Source organism: Lachnellula hyalina, assembly GCF_007821495.1.
Source record: "Lachnellula hyalina strain CBS 185.66 chromosome Unknown contig00019, whole genome shotgun sequence".
Taxonomy (NCBI): Eukaryota; Fungi; Ascomycota; class Leotiomycetes; order Helotiales; family Lachnaceae; genus Lachnellula; species Lachnellula hyalina.
In genome coordinates this window covers 27,613-44,982 of record NW_022157133.1, presented here as the reverse complement: position 1 = coordinate 44,982, position 17,370 = coordinate 27,613, and the positions used below count along the sequence as shown (strand labels likewise).

General features: G+C 48.3%; 5 protein-coding genes across 5 annotated transcripts; 4 read left to right on the top strand and 1 right to left on the bottom strand.

Annotated features, from left to right (window-relative positions):
• Positions 1 to 397: 397 nt before the first annotated feature.
• Positions 398 to 3,259, top strand: BNI4 (the record flags this gene model as incomplete). The annotated part of the gene is made up of 3 exons (XM_031146341.1): positions 398 to 1,501; positions 1,680 to 3,161; positions 3,212 to 3,259. 3 exons carry the CDS (start codon positions 398 to 400, stop codon positions 3,257 to 3,259), a joined length of 2,634 nt encoding a protein of 877 aa, XP_031008125.1.
• Positions 3,260 to 4,318: 1,059 nt separating this feature from the next.
• Positions 4,319 to 6,204, top strand: DUS1 (tRNA-dihydrouridine(16/17) synthase [NAD(P)(+)]; the record flags this gene model as incomplete). The annotated part of the gene is made up of 2 exons (XM_031146340.1): positions 4,319 to 4,573; positions 4,636 to 6,204. Coding segments are annotated over 2 exons (1,824 nt in total), but the record flags the coding sequence as incomplete, so codon positions are not given.
• A 1,732-nt stretch (positions 6,205 to 7,936) lies between these two features.
• On the top strand, positions 7,937 to 8,785 carry LHYA1_G001356 (uncharacterized protein; the record flags this gene model as incomplete). Its single annotated transcript, XM_031146339.1, has 2 exons — positions 7,937 to 8,335; positions 8,387 to 8,785. The coding sequence occupies 2 exons, from the start codon at positions 7,937 to 7,939 to the stop codon at positions 8,783 to 8,785; spliced, it is 798 nt and encodes a 265-aa protein (XP_031008079.1).
• A 4,056-nt stretch (positions 8,786 to 12,841) lies between these two features.
• Positions 12,842 to 13,991, top strand: iolW (scyllo-inositol 2-dehydrogenase (NADP(+)); the record flags this gene model as incomplete). The annotated part of the gene is made up of 2 exons (XM_031146338.1): positions 12,842 to 12,882; positions 12,950 to 13,991. 2 exons carry the CDS (start codon positions 12,842 to 12,844, stop codon positions 13,989 to 13,991), a joined length of 1,083 nt encoding a protein of 360 aa, XP_031008128.1.
• A 164-nt stretch (positions 13,992 to 14,155) lies between these two features.
• Positions 14,156 to 15,367, bottom strand: cbs-1 (Trimethyllysine dioxygenase; the record flags this gene model as incomplete). Its single annotated transcript, XM_031146337.1, has 5 exons — positions 14,156 to 14,232; positions 14,283 to 14,961; positions 15,009 to 15,111; positions 15,158 to 15,275; positions 15,322 to 15,367. The coding sequence occupies 5 exons, from the start codon at positions 15,365 to 15,367 to the stop codon at positions 14,156 to 14,158; spliced, it is 1,023 nt and encodes a 340-aa protein (XP_031008129.1).
• Between the last annotated feature and the right edge of the window lie 2,003 nt (positions 15,368 to 17,370).

Genomic DNA, 17,370 nt, shown 5'->3' with positions numbered 1-17,370 from the left:
CCGCCCTTCAATTCCCTTGTCGACCCGTTGATTCGCGTTGAATTCCTCTCTACAATCTTCGTAATAATTGCTCCTCCTTGGGATCTTTTGATTGAAGGTTCGTGATGACAGACAACTCAATCCAATCCAACCCCGGTACCCGGCACAACCTCCCATCCAGCAACACAACGCGCTCGTGAATATAACTTGAACCTTATACTCGTTAAATCAACATGCTTCTGCAACACTTTGGAACAACTTCACAAACATGTTGACTGATATTCATTGACTACAGGTTCCTCGTTTCCTCCTGCCTCTCCCACGACGAACCATTTCACAAATACGAATGAAGTGCTAAGTCTCGCAATAAAAAGCAACTGCGGCTTTTCCGATCCTAAAGACTCTGTCACGCCACAGCATGGCTGCTCTCGTTCAATCATACCCCCAATCGTCCAGCACCGTTACCATGCTTCAGACCCGTCCTTCTTCTGCCTCCGGTATACTCCAGAACTCCTCGCCGAGCCAGTCTCACCACCAATACCCAACGAATACGTCACACGTGCAACGAAATAGCTTCCACGGACTGAACAACGGGATGGGGGTGTCAAACTATCGTGGGCAAACAGCGGTAGCACCGATTGCACCGTATGCCTTCACCAGCACGCCTAGTTTGTCTGTGCTGGGGCAGAGATCCCAGAGTGCTCCTCATCTCCAACCACAGCAGCGGACCTCTTCAGCCCCTATAATTCCAACAGTACAGCAGCCCGAGTCTAGTAACAACAACGCTCCTAGATCTCGGTATCCTGCTGCTGCTTCAGTATCTACAACATCCTCCGGATCTTCTGAACTCTCTACAGCGAGTCAAAAGTCCGGGTCGAGGGATGATTCGGGCATCGTTGGCACCGCTCGTGTTGCATCAGGGGCCGGTCGACCCCTATCAACCGTGATAACATCTTCCAGCGGCAACCTGGCCCCTCCTGGTGCGGCGTCCCCAGTGAAGACTACTCCTGATCGGTACCGTCGACCAAACAATCGTCGGGCAGACTCCGCTACGACTAGTTCACCATCAACTTCCCAAACCCCACCAGCTGCCACATCTTCAGCAATGCCGAATGTCATGCAGTTTTATGGAGGCAGTACACAACCGGCGATTCCAAGCATGAGTTCATTTGATTTGCAAATGCCACAATTTTCAAAACCAGCTGGAACCCTCGGAACCGCTGCGGATGATATGCAATTGCACCGAATCAGCAGTTCAGACCAAGCCAAGAGGTATCGCCGAAGGAGCATTCATACAATTGATGTAGGCGGATTTTCTCAAGGACCGACGGGTTCCTCGCTAGGATTCTTGCAGCAAGGATCAAGAGAAGTTAGCAGTGCCGATGGTAGGATTGACCAGCAAGGGCATCCTTTACGCAGCTCACCTATTGTCACGATTCGACCGGCATCCTCGCAGGGACTCAACGGCAGCTCAGAGAGTGTCAACTCCACTCGTAGCAGCCAGCATTCACGACCAAGTTCGGTAAGTGGTTTATTTATATTATTATCCTCCTTATTCACACGTGCATATCCATTGCTCACCGCAACTATGCCTCGCATGATGAAATGTCACACCTGCCGTTCTGGCATTTATCCCTCCCACATCCAAACCAATCAAAATGCATTTCGGGGTCATTTCGTTACCGTGCTAACTATTTCAGGCCAACAAGCGAGAATCCAACATATCCATGGCGCCTGCGAACCCCGCCTCCGCTTCTGCCTCTACTCCAACAAAGAACCTCGCCGCCAATGTTCCCAAAGATGACACCCCCAAACTTGTAAACATTCCTCCTCGGGGTTCGTCAGCCGATGCTGGGAAACGAATTGGCAAGTCTTCTCCTTTGTCCAAGCCGATGACCATGAGCCCCGAGCCCTCGGCTTCCAAGGACTCATTTGCATCGGCGGTTAACGCAGCCCTGCAACAACCAGCCAAACCAACATATGCGCAGGTCGTGAATGGTGCAAATGCCAACAGTCCTGCTGCGCAGCAATTGGCTGCCTTGAATGATAAGGATAGCAAAAAGAGCAAAACTTCGCGATTACGAAGAGCATTTTCGTTTGGTAGTGCAGCGGAATTACGTAGGGCATCCGCAGAGAATAGCGCGGCCAACAATGCAGCATCTGCGAATGCAGCGGAGCGTGCGAAATTACGAAAAGACAAATACCAAGATGAGCAAGATGCTGAGCAGGCTAGAATTGCGGAGCAGCAAGAGGCTGGCGGTATCGGATCGGGAATATACTCTGGGCAAGGCAGGTTCTTCAGCGGCTCGACAGATAACCTCTCCATTTCCTCGACTGCGTCATCAGCCTCCGTTATGATAAGGAAGATGGGCAAGGGAATGAAAAAATCCACACGATCTCTTGTTGGGCTCTTTAGACCAAAATCTGTTATCGGTGTTCCTGCGGCTGACTCTGCTTTGCCAGAAGTCAGTCAGGCTCAGGTATCGATGGTAACAGTCGAAGCGGAGAGAGAGAAGGTCAACATTAACGCAAGCCCTCACGATCAAGTTGGAGGAGGCACTGGGTTTCCCAGACTAGAGAGAAACTCTCTTGATGCTGTCACCAGTGCCGGTATCCCTGATCGCTTAGGGAGCTCTTCAACCAATGACTCGGCGGCTCGACCCAGCATCGTAGGAGGAGAGAAGGAGCGTGCTGAAGTGCTAGCGGCAGTGAAGAAAGGCATTCTAAAGCGTCAGTCACCAAGTGCAAATCCATTGACATTTCTGACAAATAAAATAGGCACTGGCACAGACTCTGGCAACTCCTCTCCTGTTATTCGGCCCCTCGATCAGAAGTCTCCTAACTTCCAATTACCGCAAATCCCGAACGTGAACGAATCCCCAAACTCATCCGCCCCCAGCACACCAAATGACGAGAATCAAGGACACCGACGAACTGGTTCGGTGACGTTGGGTGGAGAGGATTATTTCATGTCTGCACTGCGGTTCCGTGGTGATTCAAAGAGCGTGCCCAATACTCCTCAAGGTGTCAGCAAACGAAATGCTACATTCAGTCCCCGTATCCAGTTTCATGACACATGGCCAAGCGGCGAATACGATAGACGAGGTGAGATTGCTACCTGCAACCGATTAACGCCAATGCTGGCTCAGCAAATCAAAGAAGAGCTCAACACTTTCAAGATGGTATGTCCCATTTTCTTATCGTCCTTGACATCAATGTTAACATGAATTAGGAAATGGAAGTTCACGAGAACTCTAAAATATACACACATTTTTTCTAACGACACACGAATATGGCCGGTAACTCGGCCCACGAATAAACACATCCTCCTCTCGCATAGCAGGCATATTACAAAAGTAGCTTTGCAAAAACACAGACTTCCAAGGCGTTCATTAGGGTCGCATTATATGGTGTACAGGAGTAACTTCACATCTGAGCGATTTGGTTGACACTTCATCTTTTCATTAGAATGGCGTCGGCCGTCTCTTTTACGAAACATACAGGGGGGAAGCCAGCGATAGGTGGATAAGAATCAATGGGTTCGAGGAGCGAGAATGTACTGCTGCAAGGCTTTTCCAGAAATGGGGAGACGGGCCTAGCAGACTTGGCTACTTGGGATGGCAATCTGATTTCCTTGCTCGCAAAGATGACGATGGGCAAACCGTCCTTTCCGAAAAGTTTCCTAATACTGGGTTGTATCTTCGTGGTCTCTTGGGTCATTATTCTGGGGCTGAGGAATGCATTTGGTCAGATCTCATGCTTCTCGTTTTCCTTTTTCGCCTGGGATCAGTCGACGGCTTTTGTTAACATTGCATCGTGCCGTACTTCAGCGTTGTGTCTACATGTTTGTGGGATAGCTTAGGAGACAAGGGGTAGTCAGCGTAATCAATGATACTCTTCATGAGCTGAGAAAAGATGGATCAATACTGCTTTGTGAAGAACTTTTATCCGGACGATATATAGTCCTATCTTTGCCGTTGTATTTACTTATTTCAATTTTTCCACCAAGAAAGTAGAGAATACTTATCTTCACCCCCATGTTTTGGCGGGTCCGTGGGTTACAGATACATCAATAATCAATTTAAATTAAGTTATCGTAGTCTCAGCTTGAAACCCCGCGTATGTAGGTCTAGTTCTATTTCTGCAAGGGACCGCTAATCAACTTCCAATCGTCTGCGCCTGGCATACTGTAATAGATTGCAATCCATGCCATGCCATGTCAAACCCAGTTTTTCGAAATCAGCCTTGTCTTGGCACAGCCTTGTGGCCCGAGGCACGCTAAAATATTTTCTTGAACCTCATTGAGCCCATCCACCTCCAAGCTTCACTTACGAATAGTCACAACAAAGACCCTCACTCACTCGCTCTTAATCTGGCTCTGTTCTTGAAAACCCTCAGACTGTGGGCTGGCACCCGGTATACAGTCGCTCCAGCAACTCGTACTATAATGACGATCTCTCATTCAGAAGCTACCTCGACGGCAGACAACAATGGCGTCCCTGCTTCGGTGCGAAAGCTACATGGTCGAGCTTTTTATGAAAGTATTGGGAGTCCGAAATTCATACTCGCTCCTATGGTTGACCAATCGGAATTCGTTCGTCTTGCCCCCTCTCCATCCCCATTGAAGTTAAAAGTACACAGCTAAATAACTTATAGGCCTGGCGGATGCTAACCCGCTCCTTCATGCCTACCTCCTCCCCTAAGGACCTCTTAGCATACACGCCCATGCTCCACGCGCGCCTCTTCGCGCAAACCCCCAAATTCCGATACAACCACTTCCAACCCCTCCGACAACCCCTCGAATCCCCCTCACTTCCACCGGCTCCATCCCCATCATCCGGCTCCTCACCCTACCTAGACGGGAACCCGTCTCTAGACCGCCCCCTGTTCGTGCAATTTTGCGCTAATGATCCAGAGGAGTTATTGGAAGCTGCGAGATACGTGGCGCCGTATTGTGATGCTGTGGATTTGAATTTGGGGTGCCCGCAAGGTATTGCGAGGAAAGGGAAATATGGGGCGTTTTTACAGGAGGATCAAGACCTTATTTTTGCCCTGGTCAATAAATTACATCTTGAGCTCTCAGTGCCTGTTACGGCGAAGATCCGGATCTTGGATACGCGCGAAGAGACGTTGGCTTATGCGCGGAAAGTGGTTCAGGCGGGGGCTAGTATACTTACTGTGCATGGACGCACGAGGGAGATGAAGGGCCATAAAACAGGACTTGCTGATTGGGCTGTTATCAAATTCTTGAGGGAGCAGTTGCCGAGGGATACGGTGTTGTTTGCTAATGGGAATGTACTGCAAAAGGGGGATGTGGACCGGTGTTTAGAAGAGACGGGCGTTGATGGCGTGATGAGTGCCGAGGGGAATCTATACGATCCTGCTATTTTTGCTACCCCGCCACCGGTCGGGGAAGAAGGCCGTGAATACTGGAGGGGTAGGAATGGGCACGGGGATGGGTGGAGAATGGATGCCGTGGTAAGGAGGTATATGGATATCCTCTACACCCATGTCTTGGAAGTCCCCGTGCCGGAACGGAAACCGCTATACTTGCCTTCGGATCAGGTACTAGCGACAGAGGTAAAAGTCGAAACAAACGCCAATGTTGCTATTAATGGCAATAACAAAAGAGGCGCTGAGGGGGATGGGGATAAGCCGGCTAAGAAACAGAAAAATGGAGAAAGGCGTGAGAAAACATCCAACCCAAACCTCCTAGCCATGCAACCCCACCTCTTCCACCTCCTGCGCCCCCTCGTCGCAAAACACCACAACGTGCGCGATGCGCTCGCTCGATCGCGAGCCGGCGACATCGCTGCTTTTGAAAATGTGCTGCAGCTTACTGAGCTGGCTGTTGCCGAAGGACTTAAACAGTATGAGGGGACGGGTGGAAGGAGTTGGGAGGAGGAACTTGAGGGGGATGAACGGTTGAGGGCAAATGGGGTGAAGAGAGAGGATGGGGAGGAGATGGAGGAGAGTAGTGTTGAGGCTGCGAGGAGGTGCAAGAGGCCATGGTGGGTTGTGCAGGCTTATGTGCGTCCACTGCCCGTTGAGGCGTTGAAGAAGGGCAGTTTGACATTGAGTAAAAAGGATCGCGCGAAGCTTGAGGCCGAGGAACATCAGCGGAAGTTGAATGGGGTATCTAATGGGAAGATTGAGGTCAAGAAGTTGGACAGTGGGAGTTCGGAGAAAGTCGAGGTTCCGAAAGAGGGAATGGTTTGTGGGTGAGCTCGGTGCGTAAAGCAAAGGGGGAGTGGGGAGAATAGAGGCGAGTGCTCAAGAGCTGATCACTTGCGTATATATTGACTAGAAGTGATCTCAAGTTATTAACTCACATATGTTTATGAAGTGGAATTTCTGCACATTCGTCGTTTATTGTTGTTCTCTACAGTACTTGAAACTCTCACTGCTACTTACTACTTTCTTCTTTCCTTCTCGCTTCCCCCTTTGAAAATATCATACTTGATTTCCCAGATTCAACCCCTCTAAGTCGCGTCAAGCCTTCATTTAACTGATAACAAGTCCAAACAAATCTTGTCGTTGCGGTACAGTACTCGTAATGTTTTATGTCTGCAATAGGCTCAGCGCTACTTCTCGGCTAGGCTAGCTAACACGTTCACGTTCACCTAAGAATACTGATCTTATCACACTTCGAATTGATTCACTTATTCCTCGAGAAACACTCTTTTCTATTTGGCTCACATCATTGCTCTTCTAACAAACTCATTTCGCTTGGGCTCTTAGCTAGCGCGCTCTCATTCACACAGAGGCATTCTAGAAGGGTCACTACCGTATTCATCAGCTCGATCAAGAAGCGCTAGCTTAGACACTGTGTTTGCCAAATACAAAAGTCCCCCTCACTTCGCCCGTCCTCTGTGCTTGATGTGACTATTTTAGGCGCTAGTTCTACATGATTTTTCGGCACGTCGTATCAGGTAGGACTAGTTGCTATATATAGCCCCATGCAGCGAAAGGGGGTTCCTTGGGGGCCTCTGCCCGAGACTGCAGAAAACAGGCCAAGATGATAAGGTATCCTGTCTACAGCTTACGGTGAATCTTTTAGGTGTGGAAGTGCCAACAGATGTCCTCAGGGGAAGGTTGCTGCAAAGAACCATTATGTAAGCTCACATATCCAAATAATACTTCTTATTCAGTACTTGAAACAGGAAACTCACCACAAAATATCGGTGCATGCAACAAGATGGCAAGCCCTGGCTGGGATTTCCCTCACACGTATAATGAACAGGATCCGATGCCTTAGGGGTCTCTGGGAGTAGGCGGGTAGCGTTCTGGCCTTTTGATGAGTTGATGTGTTAGTAAAAGTACGTGGGGGCAAAAACAGAAAGCAAGGTATACTTATACATACAAGAAGCTCCTGCGCGGGGTTTAGAACGAATCCCAAGGCAGCATGCTTCGTAGACCTTCACTCCGAGTCGGGAAGTCTGCGGACAAGCGAATATCGAATTGTTGGTTTCACTGGAGGCAATGACGGAAACAACACTAAGTGCCAGAAGCGTTGTCAAGAGATGCATGATGGTGTTGGATGTTTCTTTGCTCCTGGTTTGTGTAGCTGTTTTGTGTCTGGTTGAGTTGAATCCTCTTGAAGGAGCTCCATGATTTATATTTCTATTTTATTAACATACTCTAGTAGTGGGCCTTAACGGTCACTAAGGTGTACCTTTCCTTTGGTGGGTAGACGCAAAGTGTTAGGCATTTGTGGTATGGGTCTACTAAAAAGTAGTAACCAGAATTGGGATTTTCTTTGCTAATAAAAGTTTACCTCTGGAAGCAAATGATTGGGAGTAACTGTCTATAAATACCTCTAGAGCTTTTAGCCTAGTTGCCGCCTGAGGCTTGGTTACACAGGCTAAGTGACACAGCTGCTTCCCCACCCAACTCATCTCTTCCTCCCAAAGCAGCGTGTCAACCTCAGCTTCAGAGACTCTCATCACCAGCATTCATGGCTTCTCATGACGAAATGTGGCGACCAGCTGTAGGCACAACTTGGCAAATCATCCTCTCAGCCCCCATCAAGCTAGGGAACACATCACTCACGATAACCCCAAACGTCCAAGTTTTCGACATCGACCTCTTTGAGAATCCCAAATCCACAATAGAAGCTATTCATAGATTAGGAAAGAGAGCGATAGCGTATTTCAGTGCCGGATCATACGAGCCAGATCGTCCAGATTCAGCAGACTTCAGATCCAGCGATCTGGGGAAGAAGATGGATGGATGGCCGAAAGAGAAGTGGGTGGATATCAGGAGTCAAGATATAAGGAATATCATGGGCAGAAGGATTGAACTTGCTGCGCAAAAGGGTTTTGATGGAATAGATCCTGATAATATCGATGGATATGTCAGTTACTGCCCTGGTTCAACTTGATGTACATCTAACGATCACAAATAGGATAATAAGAATGGTCTTGGGCTCTCCAAAGCAGACTCGGTTGACTTTATGCGGTTCCTAGCTGCCAAAGCGCATGAGCTCAATTTATCAATTGGTCTCAAGAACGGTGGCGATATCATTCCTGCCGTCTTGCCCTTTGTGGACTTTTCAGTCAACGAGCAATGCGTTCAATATGATGAAGTGGAATCATTTTCTGTTTTTATCCAGGCTGGAAAGCCGGTCTTCCATATCGAGTATCCGGAAGAGATGAAGTCCAAGAACATCAAGCATCTCCGAGCTAAAACTGGTATTGCGCTGGGTGCGGTGGATTTCAGCACTGTGTTGAAGAAGATGGATCTTGATGGTTGGGTGGAGTTTTGTGATGGACGGACTGCGACCACAGAGATTGATTTGTCGTAACTGGGAATTAGGGAAACTCGACTTGAATCGTACAGTGTTATTGACCGAGGCTAGGTGGACAACAATCCTTGAGACCGTAGGTATTTAAGATCTCTACAGACCAAGTCAAAGAAGAAAAGCGTGAACGTTGAAACATTATTTCAACCGTCTGCCATGTTACAGCACGCGGCCCAGTGTGAAAAGACGGAATAATGACTTGAAAGGAAATAACATGTATAAGAATTAGCCTCAATTCGTGATAACATATAGACAGCATCGAATCTGTAAACTCCCCTGGTGCTAGAAATCCGGCCCCTCCCTAGTTTCTTACCACCCCACTGCCCCAAATATTGTTAATGTCAAACAGCTTACAATCTTTCAATATGTTCCTAGAAAAGATCCGCGTATTTTGGTGGGTTGTATTTTAGTGTTTCGTGAGACCCGCTGTCACCTCAAATCCTGATTCCTGCTAGACAGGGAAAATAAAGGAGATCATACATAATCATTGCGATCATTTCGTAAACAATTCACAGATGCAAATATGAAGCATTGAGATCTGCAAACTACTCCGAAAAAGCAGTGCAAGGTGCTTGCTATAAAGAATCTGCTGCGATGTGACAGAAACAAACAGCAATCGCAGAACTCCGGATCTTTCCATCTCAATCGATCATCACCACAACGCCCATTTAAGATTAGCAGACTGCCAAGCCTTGCCTATTCCCGTTGGCTCAGGGTTTCAACCAAAACACTCAGCCCCAAAGGCTTCCTCATCTCATCTCATCTCATGTCACTCAGGGGCTGCCAGCCTACACTGCATCGGTCACGGCAGTGCCAAGGCCCCGCGACTGACGCAAACCCACGGATACTGTACCGTACCGTGCTCCGTACTGCGACAAGACATGCCCCCATAAATAATTCCTGCTGACTATATATATATACATATATCACAGAGTCCAGTCCTGACTGATTTTTCAAATCCATCTTCCTGTAATAAAAAGCGACCAAAAAAGAAAAGAAAAATTCTCAAAAGGAGAAAGGCAAAAACTTGGGTTTTAGGGAAAAGAGAAAGGAAAATGGCAAGCATGCAATTCAGGGGTAGCGCTACCACCGGCAATATGAGATCTAGAGATATACGTTCCGCGCTCACAACGTTCATTCTCTGCGCGATATCTTACGGTATCTTCGTAACTCTGCTCCGGTCCTGTTATTTGGGGTTCTTCGGTGCGGGTGCGGATACGGGTGGTGGTGGGGGTGGTGTATTGGGGAGTTTGGTGGGGAGGAGGATGCTTGGCCATAGTGGGGGGGAGTATTGAGTTTGTGTGTGTGTATGTATGTGTATGTGTTCTTGGATTGTGAGTATTCCTCGATACCCTCCATCGACATTAAGGCTATTGGGCTAATATTCTATTCTATATAGGATTCAGTCGTACGTGGCAGAGCTATAGAGCAACATGGTTTGCTCCAGCATCATGCACCGGACACATATCACCCTTTTCAACGCCGTAAAAATCCTGCATGATTTCTGTTATACCGGGCCCTGGCTCTCCAACTTTTGGAAAAGAAAGACATTCATTCATTCGTGGAGAATGGTTTCCGGGGGCCATTGTTCTCGTATTAAGCTGAGCTTGAAGCCATCCGGTCTAACAGTTACCTTACCTCAACTCCTTCTCGTCATATATCAAGGCCCCAGCCGCTGGTACGGAAAAATCCCAAGCCTTCTATCCACACACGGTGTTTCGGGACGAGGAGACAAACCCTGCCACGACCCCTCATTTACATCGTTCAGTCTGATGCCAATACCGACAGTACCAGGGGTGCTGAAAGTTTCTTCGTCAGATAACGTTGTGCCCCCTAGCGTCATGTCGGACGAAAGGATACTATCATGTATACTAGCGCTACGTTCTCGGGCTTCTCGGGGCCCCCAAGGCTCTATCCACACTTCTACAAATGCCGATACAGGCTATTAGAGTATTGAGTGGTGGTCGTTGTTGTATGTTGAGGGAAGTAAACAGGGTCTTGGATGATGCGTCTTTCGTATACAGATCTATGTTTTTTTTGAATGGCGACTAGGCGGCAGTCGACGGATTGATGTGGAGGTCGGGTACATGGATGGCTTGGACGTATTTGTTGAGGCGGTGTTATTGTGGCCAAAGGCAGAGGGGAATAAGTGGCATATGAAGATGCATGTGAAGGGAAGGCAAGCGCAGATTATTGCGATGCAAATCTCGACACAAGACCAGATAGCGGGTATCACATTATTCCCTGATACAATTCGCAAACATCCAAATTGGGGCCAACTTTCGCGGTGATATTGTGAGAATTTCAAGTATTCTTTTTTGGAAGGACTTGTAAGTTTGATCAACGCTAGTTCCAAGTTTATGATGTATATGAGACGAATGATGTCTGTTGTGCAAGCACTGGGTATTATTGTCAGCCAAGTCCAAATCCAGATTGTTGATGGGTATTACACGCCGCCCAGAACAAATATGAAGCTTATGCCGAGCTTCTTCCTTGTATTCACATGCAATTCGATGCATTTCGGTATTGGTAGGATGAGTATAACCACGTCAAGAGCGACTGCAATGACGCCGGCTGTATAAGCAAGCAGGTTGAGATTGACGCATTTCGAGGCATTTGATTTGTCCCATACCCCAGATACAGTCGATCTACACATGGTCAGATTATATGAAAGAGGCAACTTTGAAGCTGGCATACCGAGCATTGGGAGAGGCTGACATTCGCTGAACCCGCAGCTACTGTTATGAAGACATATAGAAGAGTTTGATAGAATAGCATTATGAGTTTACAAAGAAAACACGCCACATATTGACGTTTGGAGCAGGAATCAACAAGTGAAAAAGATACAAGGACCATACTACTTAATGTACTGTTCAGATTTGACTTCAGCGCGGAACTAAGGGAAGAGTGAAATAACTTTCTAGTTAGAAGCACAGCTGAAAGAAAGCAATGACGAAGAGCGTAATGAAGCTGTAGCCATCATCCAGGATGGATGTCTCTGCTTTAAGAATCAATGCGCGCCTGGGCCAGCCAAATATTTGAAGGAGTATTAACCAATGTTTCATAGATGCCAATGAAAAGACAAGGTAGGCCTATAAGGGTGTAATACTGACCATTTTGACTTTGATGCCAAAGGTTAGAGGTGGCAGTGCAAGCCGAAGTAATTCCCCAGACAGATGAATGAACATGGCCAGCCAGACGCTACCTACCATAGGTACTATTTCGCTTCTTCCGGTCATGACTGGGGGCTATTCAAGCATGCAGTCGTGAGCAGAGCAAGCTGAGAAGGATGAGATGGCCGACTATTACCAAGTATGAAGACAGACAGCGACAGCCTTGACTTGAAGACTTTTCTGTCTCCAAACATAGAACATTAGCAACGCTTTACCGAATCGAGTGATCTTCGTCAGAGATCTAGGATGTGTACAGAGAGCTACTTAAAGATGCGGGTTCGGTCCGGTTACGGTTACAGTAACGCAAGGATCTCTATTTTCACCGTGCCATGCCTGGTGAGATGATGAAACAAATGACCGTGGCTTTGATGGCTGCACGCTAAAAGCTTCTAGAGTACGAGCAGCGTGGATCTCCCGTGGAGAGCAAGATGAAGCTTTTCATCTGATACGAATGAAGAAGACGAAGAGAACCGAGGGAGTCGGCGACTGGAGTACTTGGTAGAAAACACGTGGTGCTCTCCTTTTCCATCCTGTTTCTTATGAGTAACAACATCGGTGCTTCTTTCACTCTCCCCACCACAGGCCAAAATGAGTGGGGCTAGCAGAAAGGCGTTTCTCCAGTTCGGCGTCTGACGGCACTTCCCGTTGGTCTTCATCCCACCTTCACATGGCTACCCCACTATCGTCATATCACTCACGTACGACTTTTCGTGGGAAGATCAACAGTTGTTGAAGCAGCAACTACAAAGCTCTTTCTCTTTCTCTCCCTTTTCTCTCCCTTCTTTCTCTCCCTTCTTTCTCCCCCTGTCTTCCCCTCTATCTATATTTCTCTTTTCACTCCCTTCTCCATCGTCTCATTCACGACCAAGCAGAATAATCATCAACAATGGCAGCAAAAACCTACAACGTAGGCGTGATAGGCTATGGGTACGTTCCTCCCTCTTTCCAACCCCTCATCCACGAACTCAATAACTGATGCGCATTCATTCATCAGCATGTCGGCCAAAGTCTTCCACATCCCCCTAATCCAAGTCACCCCCTCCTTCACCCTCCACTCCATCGTCCAACGAACCCCCAAACCCACTGACGATGCCTCCAAAGACCACCCCACCGCCAAAATCTACCACTCAGCCCCCGAGCTCATCGCCGACCCCTCCCTCGACATCATCGTCATAACGACAACCCCCGATTCACACTTCGCATTCACAAAATCCGCCCTCGAAGCCGGCAAACACGTAATTGTGGAAAAGCCCTTCGTGCCCACCGCGTCCGAAGCACAGCAGCTAGTAGACATCTCGGCCAAGACCGGGAAGCTGATCTGCGTGTACCAGAACCGACGCTGGGACAGCGATTTCTTGACGGTGAAGAAGCTGTTGGATGAGGGTACGATTGGACGATGCGTCGAGTTCGAGTCGCATTTCGATAGATATAAGCCCGTGCGCCCGGAGACGTGGAAGGGGACCTTGGGGATGGCGCAGGCGGGGGGTGTGGTTTATGATTTGGGCACGCATTTGCTGGATCAGGCTTATGTGTTATTTGGGTTGCCGGAGAGCGTGAATGCTGTTTTTGCGAACCAGAGGAATGATGGGGCCGAGGAGCCCGATAGTCTTACTATTCTCTTGAGATATGGGAATGGTGGTCCGCTAGTTACCGCCAAGGCTGGGGTGATGAGTGTGGAGACGAAGCAGTTGAGGTATTGGGTTAGGGGAACCAAGGGCAGCTTTAAGAAGTTTCATTTGGATGTCCAGGAAGATCAGTTGAAGGCTGGATTGAAGCCTGGAGATGGAGGATTTGGTGTTGAGAGTGAGGACTTCTCAGGAGAGTTGGTGGTGCTTGAAGGGGATAAGCCGAGGGGAAGTGTGCTGAAGAACATTGAGCCGTTGACTTATGCGACGCTTTATAGTGAGTTTGCAAAGGCGATTGGAGGGGCTGGGGAGTCTGCTGTGCCTGTCAAAGCTAGTCAGGCGCGGGATGTGTTGAGGATCATAGAAGCTGCCAAGGAAAGTGCTAAGAGTGAAAAGACGGTCAAGTTGTAGCTGGGTAGTTCGATGTCTTGAGTGTAGAAAGAAGGGTATTGGACAAAGGTTTGGATATAAAAGTTAACAAATATATGAACAAATATATGCTGTAAATTATATGACTGTCTTTTTCTCAATAATAAGCTTTCCTGTCCATATCCTGAAACTCAATACCTTACACCTCAAAGAATCTGCTTCAAAGCCTCCTCCCTCGTAAAGTTAGTATTTCGCCATCTCGAAACATAATCATCCCGATTGACTTTGAAAAAATCAGCACAACCCTTGATTCAACAGCAGAGAAAGACTTACTATAACCACCACAGATCCTTCTCTTCCCCGTAAAACTAGACCTCCCATGCAGCACCCTCCAGTTATCAAAAATCAGCGCTCGCCCGGGCTCCAACTGCGCCCAGTACGCCATATCCGGCCTCCTCAGCGTCTCGTCCCACTTCCGCGCTGCATTGTACCACATCTCTGCTCCCATGCCGTCGATTTCTCCAAGAGCCACGACACCCCTATCATCGTTATTCCAGCGCACTTGCTGCAATTCTGGAGTCCCTCCCTCGGCAGTATCGCCGTAATTGAGCACGGGGAATTTCTTACAGGGCGTGATGGTTATGCCGTCGTTGCCGGACGCGTGCCAGGTGATGGGCGTACGGGAGAGCGCGAAGTGCGCGAGGGGGTCTTGCTCCTTTAGTTCTGCGGCCGCGTGGAAGCCGTCGACGAGGAGCGAGGCCCCACCTGTGCCGTCTGTGTGGGAGAGTAGGTGGAACATTTGCAGGCCGGCGGGGTCGGTGAAATATGTCGTGTCGGTGTGTGCGGGGAGCGCGAGGGTGGTGTAGGCTGTGTCTTTCATGGTTAGGTCTGAAGTGAAGTCGTAGAAGCCACCGTAGTGCGTTACGCGGATGAAGGCGATGCGTTGGAGCAGATCTTCGGTCGCTTTGGGGTCGATAGGACAGCCGTCTACGTAGCAGAATCCGTATTGGCGCTGAGATGATCAGCGACTGCCTTTCGGGGAGTTTGGTGATCCCTTACGATTTTCTCCGTCCATTGACCAACACCCTTGTCATTAGCCATAACCTCATCGTATTCAACGATCGGTGGGTTGGCTGAGATTTCAGATCCCCAATGTACAATTCTGCTTTTGTCAGTGTTTGAAAATTTTGGGCGGCGCTTCAACGTACGGAGCTGGTTCGTCTTTTGGGACAGGTAAGCCTTCTTTGTCAAGAAGAGCTCCAGATTTGGTTCTGTGTTTCAAAATCCAATCCCAAGTATACAAGCTCGTATGACCGTCATCGTTCCCTGAAGATCTTAGTATTGATGAGTGGTTCGTATGAATCAACCTTACACTTTATACGCAGTCCTGCTTCCTCGGTGACTACTTCACTCGGCATTATGTCCTGTGGTATCTACCCAGAAATTTAGAAAGAATCCCAAGGCTGACATTCAGCTAAACACTCACGGAGAATGTATCGAGTGCTCTCTGCATCGTATCCTGGTTTACACATTGTGTGCATCTACAATTGTCTCTGAAGGAAATCAGTCACGTGAAGCCAGGTGCAACAATAGCATTGATCACCTCAACCAGAAGTTTGGCCTTGAGTCACAATTAGCATCCATTTAGTGATAATCTGACCAAGAAAACTCACATCGAGTAAGTAGAGGGTTCTACAGTCCTAATCTCCAACGGCACTCCCCATTCTCCCCACAATGGCAAGCCCCTATCGCTCGTCCGATCGTCAGGGCCCGTGGAACGAGGAATCACTCCTCCAACATCATAGACATCCGAAAGGGCCCAATGAACCTTTGAGGGTGCTTGAGCCGGGGGCTGCGGCATCGATGTTCCTTTCATGCCAATGGACTCATGTCTCGGCTTCTTAAATTTCTTTGGTGGGGGTGCCGCAGGAGGGGTACCTCTACTACTTGGGACCGCTTGATTCTTTTTGCACTCTGACGAAAAGCAACGTCTGGTTATGCTACATGACACTTTCTGCGCCCCGAAGGATCGCAAGACACGTACATTCATCATTGCTGGTTGTTTGCACTTAAGGTTGGATGTTGTTTGCACTTGAAGAGGTTTCCACTCGGCCTCGGCTGATGTTATTCTGTTCGGTTGCCGAATCAGATTAAGCCCCGCCCCCTTTTTCGGCAAAACGACGGCTATTTTCATTGATGCCAGGCTGCTCAACTTTCATCACGCAGACTCTGGAACTAACCATGCAATATTATTAGATTTTTAAGTCATAGGTTTACCCATCTATCAACAAGGTAGTAACGCTGGTAGCCTACGACAAGAACAATAAACTCCCGCTTATTCCAACAGCATGCCCCGCAATCAAGGACTCTAAACGGCCTGTGAAAAGTACTCGTGACCAAGCCGGAGAACTAACTTTTGACATATAACGTGCTTTGTATTACTTCATGATTCATATATACATTAAAAGTACCCCCTTCCGAAACCTACGAATAAATACCAAGCACATTAGTACTATTTTTATAATCCGGCATACAAACAGCCCCATACTCCCCCACAACTTTTGCCCTCGTATCCAACCAATCACTCATATCACTATCCCTACAACTCTCCCCCGGTCCATACGAGCACCCATTCAAGCTCTGCGGCGCATCATTCACAAGAACGCGGTAGTAGGTCCCAGCATCGAAGCCGAAACTGTTGCAGTCCATTTTCTCAATGGCGATGTTGGTGAGGAATGGCAAGATGTTGCTGGATTTCCAGGCGCGGCGATGGTTGATAGAATCTGTGGGCATAGTGCCGTTAATGTTGTTTGTGCCTGAGAAGGCGGAGTTGTTGAATAGATCTAATGCTACGAGGACTGTGGGGGGTAGTTCTCGGTGTGTGAAAGAGATGTAGAGGTCTTGGTCTGTAGTGGCGTTGGACATGTTGTTCTGGGTTGCCGACAAGGTGTTAAACGTAGCGTTAACCCAGGGGAATCCTATAGCTCCGCTGGCTTGGGAACCGTAACCAGTGTTGTAATGGTACATGATGTCATTTGTGTATTCGAAGCCGAGCCATTCGTTAGGAGTGAGGAGTTCGAGGTTGCAGAATGGTGAGAACCTCTGATAACGGTCTCATAACCACAGAGAAGAGACATCGCGTACACATCGGTAGCAGTGAAATTGAAGATTGGAGCGGCGGCATTAAAGCGTCCGATAGCTGGCTTAGTGTATACGTTCAAAAATGACTGGAACAGTTAGATATGACCATCTGTCAACGGGGGGGGTTTACTTACAGTCGCCTGTTTGCTGCCGGCACTCCCGCTATATGCCGGGCAGCTTTCGTATGGAGTCAACGAGTTTGCCCCTTCTTCCTCACCCTCGGAAACCTCGACCACCTCAATGTCGGAACCATCATCCGTAATTCCAGTGTTGAAGGCCT